Source organism: Gracilinanus agilis, chromosome 2 (assembly GCF_016433145.1).
Source record: "Gracilinanus agilis isolate LMUSP501 chromosome 2, AgileGrace, whole genome shotgun sequence".
In the NCBI taxonomy this organism is placed as follows: domain Eukaryota; kingdom Metazoa; phylum Chordata; class Mammalia; order Didelphimorphia; family Didelphidae; genus Gracilinanus; species Gracilinanus agilis.
In genome coordinates this window covers 507,640,667-507,654,888 of record NC_058131.1, presented here as the reverse complement: position 1 = coordinate 507,654,888, position 14,222 = coordinate 507,640,667, and the positions used below count along the sequence as shown (strand labels likewise).

The window sequence follows — 14,222 nt, the reverse complement described above, 5'->3', positions numbered from 1 at the left end:
GAAAAAATACTTCAAACAGCCAGAAAGAAACCATTCAGATATGATGAAGCTACAATTAAGATCACTCAGGACCTAGCGACTTCTACATTAAAGGATCAGAAGGCATGGAATATGATATTCAGAAAGGCGAAATATTTGGGTTTACAACCCAGAGTCATCTATCCAGCAAAACTGAGTGTACTCTTTCAGGGGAAAAAAAAATAGTCATTCAATAAGATAGAAGATCTTTAAGCATTCCTGAGGAATAAGCCAGACCTAAACAAAAAAATTTAAAGGCCAAATATGAGACACAAGAGAAGCCCAGAAAAGTAAATAAGAAAGAGCAAATTTAAGAGACTCATTCATGTAAAAATCTTTAAATGTTTACATGGAAAGAAGATTTCTATAATTCTCAAAAATTACTCTCAGTAGTAGAGAAAATAGAAGGAATGTAGACAGAAAGAGGGTAGGAAAATTATGATTATGATAATGATGTATACGATGATATAGAACGATATAATGTATATGTAAATGTGATGATATGAAATGATACGTATGTATATGATATGATACATATTGTTATAAATATAGGAGGGTAAACTGGATACTACCACTCTTAATTTGGTGACAGTAGTTTACCTCCAATAGTTATAACAGTTTTTGGTGAAGCCAGACTATAGGACCTAACAAAAAGAGAACAGAAGAGCAAAGAGAAATGGGACTGGTTAGAATGACATTTATACTAGGGACCATAGAAATGTTTTTATATTCTTTCACCCAGGGAGTAATCAAAGTATGGTTTCACATTATACCGGAATACTTTATAAAAATACTAACCATTTATAATACATATAGATATCTAACTATAACTATGGCAGAATTTATATCATACTTGCCAGCACTGATAGTGGTTCTGATAATGGTTATTCAAGGTTTAATGGCAGTTAAGAAACTAGTTAATGTAATGTTTGGCAAAGGCAAGAATGATAAGGATGACAGTATAGCAATGATGAAAGAGCAAATGAGAATAATGATAGAAACAAACAACAAGATAAGATTGGGTCAAGATCTGGATAACCACACCATAATGCAATTAGAGATAATTGAAAGCATGTACAAACCAAAAGAAAAGTGGACTCCAAAAGCAAAGATGACAGATGCTAGCACACAGACAGAAACTGAAACAGGGACAGCTACACAAACTAAGGCTGGAGCAGTGGCACTTGCTACCATGACCTTGCTACCAATTATTGATCAGACACAATTTCGGGCTGATGGGGAGGCTGTGAACATGAAAACATACAGGGCGTTCACGGCTCAGGATCTTAAAGTTTTGAAAAGGAGATTCCCTAAATTCTTTCTGTCCCCTTACATGGCCACAAAGGAGCTAAAGTGTACATTTAGCCTTTTTAATCTATCCTATGCTGATGCTGAGTTTTTACTCTACAAATTTTTCACTCCAAGGGAGAAAACCAGATTCATTGATGAAACTAGGAACAACGCAAATTTAATGGATTGGCCAAGGGATCATTCTGACATAGACTTGAATTCACCTGCTAATATGAGAGAATTGATAAAATGCAGGACAGATCTATTGGAGACAGTCAAAATTCATGGCAAAAGGCCAAATGGGTGAAATAAATTTGAACGGATGAGGTAGACTGAGGATGAGCACCGGAGTCTGTTCCTGGACAGGTTGATTGAGAACTCTGAAAATCTCCTACGTTTCAATAGGGACCAGGCAGATGAAACATTACCCCACATAAAGAGGCAATTCATAAAGGGAACTATTCAGGTGTATTTCAGGCAAAGTTGTCCCCAGTGGGAGGAGCTGTCACTGGAAGAAATAAGAAAACATGCCACATACATATATGAGTCTAAACAGAAAGAACAGCAAATTAAACATGAGCTGGACTCAGAGAAAGACAGGACAATTCAGGAGTTGAAATGGGAATTGAAGGAGGCAAGGAGAGACTGAGACAAAGAAGAATTTAAAAATTATGCTTTATAAATCACCAAGAATAGAGAATTTAGACCAAAAAAATACTTATTATAACCAGAAGAAGTCCAACAATTCAGTTCCAAAATGTTTTTTGTGCAATAGGCCAGGTCACCTGATCAGGCAATGTAGATTCAGGAAACAAATTGATTTTAATAAGGATAGGACTGATAATTATAAGAAAACTTATGTTAACAGCAATTGGGCAAGCAAATCTCAAAAGTCACAAGCTTGTTGCCAACATGATTGTAAAAAATCAGATAAGCCATCTCTAGGTGAAATGGAAAAATTTTTGAAATTAGGAGCAAGACGGAGAAGTACACAATGAAGGTTAACTTGTAATACACACCAACAAAGAGAAAATACAAATAGAGAGAACAAAAAGCTCAAAGGAAAGAATGAGGCTCAAATACTAATGATAGACATTGATGAGGGAAATCAATATATCACATTAGAGAAAAGACAGAAGTCCACTGCTAAGATAGAGATGGAAAATGAATTGAGAGAATTGCATAGAGATATTTATGGGGACAAATCTTCTCTTGTGGAAAGCACTGAATTTTCACAGACTTCAAAGGAAGAAGTGAAAGAAATTGACAAAAGGCTAGTTACAAGTGACTTATACTTTGAACTAGACAGTCAGAATAACATTGTTGCAAAAAGCCAATCGCTAGCTATGTTGGACATGTAAGAAGTTCAGGGGAAAGACTTGGTATCATTACCAAGCCCCAAGAAAAGTGCTTTGCCAGGGAAAAAGAAGTAACTTCACTTAGTTTAACACACAATACCAAAATGGAGGACGAGAGAGAAACACTGTTTCAGACTCAAACCTCTAGCTCAGAGAACATCATAACAACAGAAAAAGGGATACATTTCTGCCTAAACCCCAGGCTTCAAGCCTAGAAACAATGTAGCAAGCACCGTGATTTCAAAGTGGCCAGCAAGAGGAAAATTTGAAAAAATGGAGGACACTGAAATCGAGGCTCAAAGGCTCAAAGAGGCAGGCTTACCCATGAATACCTACAACTTAAAAAATACCACACACACAGGGCTGAGACCTCAAGTCCTGGTGAGAGAGAAGGAAAATACACCTAATCCTTTCCCTGGAACCATGAATGAAGACTTATAATGCCCTGGAGTGCAGGAAAAACTGACAAAATTAAAACTGTTGTCCAAGAGAAGCCATTTTGTACTCTAGGCACAGAAGACGAATAGCTAGGGGGAGGGGCAGTATCAGACATAAAAAAAAAAAAAAAACTGCACATGGAGGCAGACATTTTACAGGAAGTGAATTCATCATCAGACTACAGTATATCTGCTAAGAGAGAGGCATTAAGTTCTGAAACCATTACTGCCCTGCCACTAAAAGAAGGGAAACAGATACAACTTTACATGACAATAACACTAAAGAACCATTGATCACAATTCAAATCAATGATGAATATATAAATGGGATAATTGATACAGGAGCAGATATAAGTTGTTTAAAAAAATCTCCCTAGAGATTGTGAGATGCAATAGCAATAGCCTATGGGAAACTGATAAGTGAATTGTTAGAGGCCATACAGTTACCTTCGAAGTTATCTGTCATTCACTGCCAAGCACATCAAAAGTTAATGGGACCAGTACAGCTAGGCAATTACAGAGCAGACATCAGTGCAAAGTTTGCAGCTAGATTTGGACTAAGGGCTATATTTCACTTAGCCTTAGTAGATAAAGATGAATTACTACAAGCTTACACACAAAAGGAAGTGGAATATTGGCAGAAAAACCTTGGAGCCAATCTAGTGAATGGAGTATGGATGTCTATCTCTGGGAAACCATTTTTGCCGAAATTACTGCACCATACTGCTTGCGCAGCAATTCACAGAAAAGGCCATTATGGAGTTTTATGTATTATGGATACAATCCACAAAAGCTGGATCGTTATAGGCGTGACAACAGAAGCCAAACAGTTGTATGACAGTTGTATAGTGTGCCAACGGTATAACAAGGCTATAATTAAGACTAAAGCCTATGGGGGTAAACCACTAGCGTTCACACTGTTTGAATGCTTGCAAATAGATTATGTCACAATACCAAGATGTCAAAAATATAGGTACATACTCATGATAGTGGACAAGCTGTCAAAATGGCCAGAGGCATTCCCAGCCAAGAAAAATGATGCAGCTTTCGTAGCAAAGATGCTACTGAGGGAGATAATTCCAAGATTCTCTATTCAGGCAGTAATCTCATCTGACTCTGGTAGCCACTTTACAAACTCTATTCTAAAGCAAGTCTACTAGGTGCTAGGAATTAAGAGACATCTATGTTCTATCTATCGACCGCAGTCATCAGGAGCTGTGGAACAAACTAATCAATCTTTGAAATTAGATGATTTGCAAAAGTTATCCTTAATACAGCAAAAAGTTCCACTTGATTTTAGTCTACATGATTATCAACCTGGAGATAAAGTTTAATCAGAAATTTCACAAGATCAGTGTTAGAACCAAAATGGTGTGGACCACACGAAATAATCTTAGTTACACCTACCTCTGTAAAAATCAAGGGGAAAAAATTGGTGGTTTCACTATTTGCACTTAAAGACCTCAGTGAAGCTAAGACCTCATCCAAATATTCAGCCTCAAATGCAAGAAATAGAATCTCATCTAAACATTCAACCTCAAACACAAGAAACCGAATCTGACATGGAGATAGAACCTCAAAGCAAAAAAATCACACTCTGAAATAAAGCCTCAAACAGAAAAACACCAAGATACAGATGTAGTCACAAATGAAACACAAGAAACAGATCACTATCAAGAACAAGACACTCAAATCATTGATTTCGATCACACAAATTCCTCATTCATTCATAAAGATCAACAGTTAAACCTATCAGAAATCATAAGTGATGAAGAAGAAGAAAACGGAATATTAGACTAAGCATTACATATATTACATCAAAGACATGTGCAAACACAGAATCTCATAAAAAGAAATTGTGTGGCAACACAAAATTTAACATGACATCACACAGTCACACATAGGTTCCTGATCCAGGGATTCTTCAATCAAGTCAACAAACGACAAGATGGGTAAAGGAGAAAAGATAAGCAAAGGAGAAGAGAGATGAGATCCCAAAGATTCCAGAGTTCCAGAGACATCAGGACATCAGGACCAGTGCAAAGACAACAGGGGACACTGCACTACAGACTGTACAAGGACCTGAACTGTGACAACACCTGTGACTTGGACATCATCACTGGAAGAATCACAAGGAGAGAAGATCAGCAAATGAAGATTAGGTTTGAATAGGTGCAAGGTTTCCACATTTAGACACTAATCACAAGGGAAATGCACAAACTAGAATGCATGCAACAGAACATAAGCTGATTGACAGATTCTGAAGAAGAAGGTGAGTATAAACCCAAACAGTAAATGTTAGGTCATGAGTCCAACACATAGTCACAGTAAAGTCACATCACATGTACATAATGTAAATAAATGTATATAGTTGAAAATAAACTATAGTGACCCAAATGAGCAAGAGAACTAAGATTCCTTGCAAGGTCTAAAGTACTCATTTCATAGGAACATCAAATGAAAACCTTGTACATATGTAATATTTTACTAACATGTATAGCATAAGTCTACCCCGTAGGGAAAGAGTACATGCAGGGAAGTTCAATTCTAGCTAGCATAGGGTCAGTGTAAATTAGTTATAAATGTTCAAACGGAATTGTTAAAAGGAATATTAGACAAGCATTGTATAGTGTAGTTTAGTTAGGGATGAAACTAATTGACTAACACATTAACTATAGTGTAAGAATTACTGACAAACTAATCTTCCTAACCATAGATTAGGGAATAGAAAATATTAGAATTTATTGTGAATTAGGAATGTTATTTGAAGTTAGTATTAGAAATATAAACAAAGTTATTGCAAAATTTCATTAATTTAAAGTAAGAAACAACATGGATAATTATTCTTAAATGTCCTGATAATGTTTGCATGTTATACTTATGTTCAAACGATGTGTTTATGAAAATATTGTATTCAAACCCCACACTTTCCCAGAAAAACCAATCCTAACCCCTTGTCGTTAGCTCTAGGCTAGATAGATAGATAAGGCATTAGGTAAGAGAGGATTTATTATTTTGGGAAGGGTAGTTAATGGGATAGAAACACATAGTTAAGAATAGTATAGAGTAGAAATCATCCATAGATAAGATCAGCTGGAAATTTACAGGTTGAAATTTCCAAAAACAAAACAGCATTCATGTCATATTGAAGCTCTGGGAGCTGAGAGTCCCACCTTGATTGACAGGTGAAGACAGTTGGACCTCAGAATGTTCCCAGAGGCCATGAGGACAGGGGAGAAAGCGGTTGGCCAGGGGCGGTATAAATACCCTGGCAGCCCCTGACAAGGGGTCTTTCCATGTTCTTTGGACCTTGGATCTGTGGACCCAAGAATGACATGTAAAAAAATCAATGAAGGGGCTAAAAGAGAGGGTTCCACTGAGAGAAAAGGGAAGGGAGAAACAGAATGGGGTAAATTATATAACATAAAGAGGTGAGAAAAATCAACACAGAGAGGGGAGGATAAAGGTGGTGATGGACAATGCTTAAACATTTTTCTTTTTGTAACTGGCTCAGAGAGGGCCACATACTCAGTGGGGCTTAGAATTTTACCTTTCCCTACAAAGAAGTAGAAGGAGAACAAGACAAGGAAAGTAGGGAATAACAGAAGGGAGGGGGACTTGAGGGAGTGACAAAAAGCAAAATACTGGTGAGAAATAGAGTGAAAGGTAATAGATCAGGATCTAAAGGGGATAATAAGATGGAGGGCAATACACAGTCAGTAATCATAACACTTAATTGAATGGGAAGAACTCACCCACTAAATGGAAGAGGATGGCAGAGTGGCTTAAAAAACAGAATCCTACTATATGTTGTTTACAAGAAATACATTTGAGCCAAGGTGACACACACAGATTCAAGGTAAAAGGCTGTACCAAAATATATTATGTATCAGCTAAAGTAAAAAAAGGAGTAGCAATCATGATACCATACAAAGCCAAAGTAGAAATTGATTGGATTAAAAAGAGAAAAGGAAGGAAATTACATTTTATTCAAAGATACTATAAACAATAAAGTATTATGATTATTAAACATCTATGCGCCAAATGGTATGGCATCTAGATTTCTAAAGGAAAAATTGAAAGAGCTCAAGGAGGAAATAGATAGTAATACCATACTAGTGGAGGATCTTAAACTTCCCTTCTCAGAATGAGATAAATTGAAGCAAAAACTAAATTAAAAAGAAGGGAAGTAAATGAAATGTTAGAAAAATTAAGAGTTAGTAGATATCTGGAGAAAACTAAATGGGATAAAAAGGAATATACCTTCTCAGTAGAACATGATACATATACAAAGACTGACTATGTACTAGGCATAGAAATATTGCAAACCAATGCAGAAAAGTAGAAATGATAGATAACACTTTTTCAGATCATAATGCAGTAAAAATTATAATTAACAAGGGTTCATGGAAAGGCAAATTTAAAGTTAATTGGAAATTAAATAATCTAATTCTTCAAAACCGGTGGATCAAATAAAAAATCATAGAAACAATTACAAACTTCATCAAAGAGAATGACAATGAGAAGATTATTATACCAAAACCTATGGGATACAGCCAAAGCAGTACTCAGGGGAAATTTTATATCGCTGAGTGCTCTTATGGGAAAACCAGAGGAGTTAACTTAAATATTATTAGTGGGTTCAGTGAGGTGGATAGGAGACAGGAAGGGACAATGGGTAAGACTTTCAAGCCAGGGAACCAGGTTTAACTATAAGGGGAATGACTGTTGACAGAAATGGCAGTTAAGCCTAACTGTCACTCTGCCCCACCCAGCTTGGAATAACCTCAAAGTGTTAAAATACCTTCAATGAGGACTTTAAAGTGCTAGAAAACACATGGGGAAACAGTTTAATTGTAATATGAGGGGATAGGAGAGGGGGTTAGGTGAAACTATATCTAACTGGCCAGGAGTGGAGTCAAAAAGGGTTTTGACAGCTTGGCTAAGGACTTGAAGGAAAGGGCTTGAATTTGGGGTCTCACAACTATTCCAGAAATGTTTCAGAATACCAGGAACCAACTCCTCCACAGCCGATGATCCAAAGTAACCAGGTAGAGAGATGTCTGCAAACTGTCCACCAGATCACAGGCCACGTCCCTACTCAGAGTTGACTTGCAGGATTGATGTCTTCTGCTTTTTCAACCTTCACCGCTCTCCAAGATCCCAGGTGAAAAGGGACTGCAGATTGCACTTCTGCTCTGAACCCTTCACAGCACAGCCATCTGTCTATTGCTCAGCACTCTCCTCCCTACCCGCTGCATTCTATTCAGAATGTCCATGACTTCCAGGAAAGGCTTTCCCTAAAATGCTTACACAAATCTGCTTTTAAACTTTTACAGTCTATACCTATTACAGTGCCTATACCAACAAAATAGAGAAGGCAGAGATCAATGAATTAGGCTTAAAACTTTAAAAATAGAAAAAAGAACAAATTAAAAATCCTTAGATGAAAGCTAAGTTGGAAATCCTAAAAATTAAAGGAGAAATTAATCAAATTGAAAGTAAAAGAAATTTTGAGCTAATAAGACTAAGAGCTGGTACTTTGAAAAAACAAATAAAATAGACAAGAGTACTAGTCAATCTTAATTTTAAAAAAAAGAAGAAAATCAAATTAACAGTATCAAAGATGAAAAGGGGCAATTTCACCTCCAATGAAGAGGAAATTAAGGGCAATTATTAAGAACTATTTTGCTCAATTATATGACAATAAAAATTATAATCTAGGTGAACTGGATGAATATTTACAAAAATGTAAATTGCCCAAATTAACAAAAGAGGAAATAGAATTCTTAAACAATCCCATCTCAGAAAAAGAAATTGCACAAGTCATCAAAAAACTTCCTAAGAAAAAATCCCCAGGGCCAGATGGATTCACAAGTGAATTCTATCAAACATTTAAAGAACAACTAATCTCAATAATATACAAATTATTTGACAAAATAAGCAAAAAAGGAGTTCTACCAAATTCCTTTTATGACAGTTACTGATTCCAAAGTCAGGCAGATCAAAAGCAAAGAAAGAAAACTACAGACCAATCTCCTTAATGAATATAGATGTAAAAATCTTGAATACAATCAAAAAGACTCCAGCAAGTGATTACGAAGGTTATTCACTCTGATCAAGCGGGATTTATACCAGGAAAGCAAGGATGGTTTGATATTAGGAAAAAAATTCATATAACTGACGATATCAATAATCAAACCAACAGAAATCACATGATTATATCAATAGATGCAGAAAAAGCCTTTGACAAAATACAACACTCATTCCTATTGAAAACACTAGAGGAGGCAGCTCAGTGGATTGAGAACCAGGCCTAGAGAGGTCCTGGGTTCAAATCTGACCTCAGATACTTCCCAGCTGTGTGACCCTGAGCAAGTCACTTAACCCCCATTGCCTAGCCCTTACCACTCTTCTGCCTTGGAGCCAGAAGATAAGGGTTTTAAAAAGAAAACCACCAAAAAAACACTAGAAAGTATAGGAATAGAAGGGGCATTCCTTAAAATAATAAATAATATATATTTAAAACCATCAGCAAGTATCACCTACTATGAGGAAAAGTTATAAGCCTTCCCAATACATCAAGAATGAAGCAAGGATGCCCATTATCACCTCTTTTATTCAATATTGTACTAGAAAAGCTAGCAGTAGCAATTAGAGAAGACAAAGAAATTGAAGGGATTAAAGTAGGCAATGAGGAGACTAAACAAACTATCATTCTTTGCAGATGGTATACTTAAAGAATTCTAGGGAATCAACTAAGAAGCTAGTGGAAATAATCAATAATTTTAGTAAAGTTGCAGGGTACAAAGTAAACCCACATAAGTCATCAGTATTTCTATATATTTCCAACAAAAGTCAGCCTCAGGAGTTAGATAGAAAAACTCCATTTAAAAACACTCTAGACAATATAAAATATTTAGGAATCTATCTGCCAAAACAAACACGGGAATTATATGAATGCAACTACAAAACACTTTTCACACAATTAAAACTAGATTGAAACAACTGGAAAAACATTAACTGCTTCTGGGTAGAATGAATTAATATAATAAAAATGACATACCTATCAAACTACCAAAATTTTTTTTATAAAATTAGAAAAAAATTATAACAAAGTTCATTGGAAGAGCAAAAGATCAAGAATATCAAAAGAAATAATGAAAAAAGTTGTGAAGGACAGGGGCCTAGCAGTACCAGATCTTAAAACTGTACTATAAAGCAGTAGTCATCAAAACAATATGGCATAGGGGCAGCTGGGTAGCTCAGTGGATTGAGAGTCAGGCCTAGAGATGGGAGGTCCTAGGTTCAAATCCAGCCTCAGACACTTCCCAGCTGTGTGACCCTGGGCAAGTCACTTGACCCCCATTGCCCACCCTTACCACTCTTCCACCAAGGAGCCAATACACAGAAGTTAAGGGTTTAAAAACAAAACAAAACAAAACAAAACAAAACAATATGGTATAGACTAAGAGACAGAAAGGTGGATCAATGGAATACACTAGGGGTAAATGACCTCAGTAAGCTAGTGTTCGATAAATCTAAAAGATCCCAGGTTTTTGGGACAAGAACTCACTATTTAATTAAAAACTGCTGGGAAAACTGGAAAAACAGTATGGGGAAAATTAGGTTTAGATCCACATCTTACACCTATACCAAGATAAATTCAAAATGGGCAAATGACTTAAATAGAAAGAAAATTCATGTGACTTGCTTTATTGTGATATCTGACATTTGCTTTATTGTGGTGGTCTGGAACTGAATCCACAATATTTGAGGTACGCCTATACCTGTGTTAGCATTTAATAGCTGTGTAACTCCAGGCAAATCAAGTCACCTCTTTAATGCTCATTTTAGGTAGGCTACAGCTAGATGATCTCCAAGGTCTCCTCCGGATCTAAATTCTCTAAGTCACTTCCCCTCTTAAGAATTCAGTTTCCCTATCTGTAAAATGAAAGGACTGAATAAGATGATCAATAAGAATTCTTCCAATTCTAATAGTTGATGGCTGGCTAGGTCTAGGGACAAATGGAATGACAGTCTGTTAACTAACTAAATAGCTCAGCAGTGGGTGAGAAAACTGGATAGCTTTTACCTGGGAATGCGTTGACATCAATGACTGCATGCTGTCCAGTCTGGTTGTTGATGATGATATCAATCCCAAACAACGACACACCAAGTGCTTGTCGAAGGGCCTTGGAAATTTCCCTGATGACATCATCAGAGGGCTTCTCAAAGACTCCTTCTATTTTGTCCAGCTAGTAAAAAGAAATACAAAAGATCAATTGCTCTGTACTGGAACATTTGCGGGTTTTGGAGAAAGAAAGAGGATGTTAAGGTAAGTTCTACAATAAAGAAGAAAAGCAATGGAGGTGAGCAACTCCCTGTTAACTGGGAGTAAGATTAATATTTGTTACCTCAATAACAACCCCAGACACACTGCTATCTTCCCCAGGTATATTCAGGACAGAAGAGAGCCTAATGGAAATGGTCAATTCTGAAAATCAGTACCTACTTTTAGTGATTCATAAAGGGACAAGTGATGCCCCCAAAAAAAGGAACCTAGAAAGTAAAGTTCTGGGTGAAAAAATGGAAGCTTTTATAGACACGGGTAATATTTTTATCACACCTGTTGAGTGAAGGCAGAGGATTCAGAAGAAAAAGCCAAATTTCAAAAGTGAATAGTTTGCTAAAATGGTATCAAAAATTATATTGTACCAAAATCAGGAAAGGGTTTTGTAAAGAAAGAAAATTGCAGGACAATATTGATGCAAAAATTGTAAATAAAATCCTACCAAAAAGATTATGTTATAAAAGGAACAGAATTTAGTCTTTTAGATCATAGTGTAATCTTTAGCAAAGGATCATAGAATCAAGGAACTGGGAGATAACTTAAGATATCAAATGGTTCAATATAATTTCCCTGATGAGAAAACAGACCCAGAAAGATGGGTTGCCTAAGGTCACACTGCTATGGAATGAAATAAATTACTAAATCACAGAAATTGAGCTGTAAGAGACAGTAAGAGACAGGTCATCTGTCCTGATCCTATGTGAAGCACTAATTTTACAACATCCCCAAAAAGAAATCATGCACTACTGTTAAGGCTTCCTGTAATAGGAATATCCCTACATAAAACAGTAGTGTCATGAGGTAGGTAAGAGAACTGAATTTGGAGTTGGGGATCTGGGCTTAAACACTCATCTATCTACAACTTGTGTGACACTGGTAGCTACTTAACCTTTATTGGTAATTGATGGCTCAGTGAACAGAGTACTAGGCTTGAGTTCAAATGCAGCTTCAGACATTTTCTAGTTGGATTACTTCTTCACTTAATTTATTTCTTCAATTTGAAAATGGGAATAACAATAGCAGCTATATCGTAGGACTATTAGGTGGATCAAATGAGATAATACTTGTAAAAAACCACTTAACATAGGACCTGGAACATATTAGGCACCATAAGATGCTTATTCCATTACCTTGCCAATCAAATGAGAAGGATGGAAGAGATAATCTCTGTCCTATGAACCTATTGGTCAACTCTTAATTATTAGTGAATTCTTTTAAAGACTGAATCTATATTTTCATTTCTTTTATAAGCTGGGTCTAGTTTTAACTAACTCTATGGAGTCACACCAAACTGGTTTATCATGGCTTCATGAGAGACTTTCTATGCATGCTTATCTTCTCTCCTCAAACAGATTACAAAATTGCAGTGGGCATGCCTAATATTTCTTTTGTATTTTTAATAAGGCTTCAGCACAATATTAATGTTCAACTAACCCATGTTGGCATTTTTGAGTTCCTTTATGCCCATGATTCCATGAGGCATGATGAACTGAAGAGCAAAGACATCTATAGTGAAAGGAGACTTGGGGAATGGAACTACCAGGCTATCTCCTTTAGAGAAAGAAGCTATGACAACATGGCTGCAAGAAGAATAAGAGAGCAGATATATGGGCAGCACAAGGATATTTTAACACATTACTCTGGGGTTCTTAAACTACTCACCCCACACATTTAGAGGCTAACCCTTCCTATTCCCAGTCTGAGACCCTGCTACAAGTCAACAGAAGCTGTTTCATGTATGTATCATGTATAACCCACATGATGTCTCTTATCTCAATAAGTCTTTGCTGGCTTTTATCTCACACCAAAAAAACCATGCTCTAATAAGCACAAGAATACATTTTTAGAAGGTAATTAAGTCACCATATCTCTGAGCCACAAATGTGTCTTATGGCACAACTAGCTCATTAAGATCATCTCTTTGAAAAAATGGGAAAAAAAACTAAAATAAGTGCCCAGGAACTAATGTTCCACCAAACCCACCCTGTCTGGCATGGTCACAGAGGGGACCTGGAGGAAGTGCATGGCAGCCTCAGGAAGGATGGAAACCCCTCACTCAGATATCCCTGTGTGACTCTTCTCTTATTAACACTCCTTATTATTGGAATTATTGTGATCAATATTCCTACTCAGCCCCAAGGAAAATCAGAAGAACAGTAAAAGCTGTTACTAGAACCCTCACAGGCTCCCTACAGACTCTTAAGAAATTCCCACCTTTGGGGGCAGCTGGGTAGCTCAGTGGATTGAGAGCAGGGCCTAGAGATGGGAGGTCCTAGGTTAAAATCCAGCCTCAGACACTTCCCAGCTGTGTGACCCTGGGCAAGTCACTTGACCCCCATTGCCTACCCTTACCACTCTTCCACCTATAATTTAATACACAGAAGTTAAGGGTTTAAAATAAAAAAAAAAAAAAAAAAAAAAAAAAAGAAATTCCCACCTTTACATGTAGTAATACAGAAATTCCCCTAGAATTCACTTCACAACAAACCAGCAAATAGTGAGTTAATGTTAAAAGATTTAAAAACCCAACTTAGATCTCTTGCTCTCATACACAAGTTCCTGCAAAAACAGGTCAGAAAAGTCTCCAAGTTTCTCCCCTCCCTAATCTCCAATTCCGTACAGTACATTAACATAAAAGAACAATGGATGATAAATGGAGAAATTGTCTCCCATTAAAAGTTCTGTACATTCCCACCACTGTAGCCCAAGAGATATGTCAAACACACTTTGAAAAATATTGAAAGTTACTGGAAAATGAAAAGTTGT

At 36.6% G+C, this 14,222-nt stretch overlaps 1 protein-coding gene across 1 annotated transcript in view; it reads right to left on the bottom strand.

Annotated features, from left to right (window-relative positions):
* The window catches only part of ITPK1 (inositol-tetrakisphosphate 1-kinase), a 369,408-nt gene that overhangs the window by 20,018 nt on the left and 335,168 nt on the right, over positions 1 to 14,222 (bottom strand). Inside the window, exon 11 of the mRNA XM_044665036.1 lies at positions 11,199 to 11,361. Within this exon, the coding sequence (XP_044520971.1) occupies positions 11,199 to 11,361 (163 nt within the window). The remainder of the gene's footprint in view (positions 1 to 11,198; positions 11,362 to 14,222) is intronic.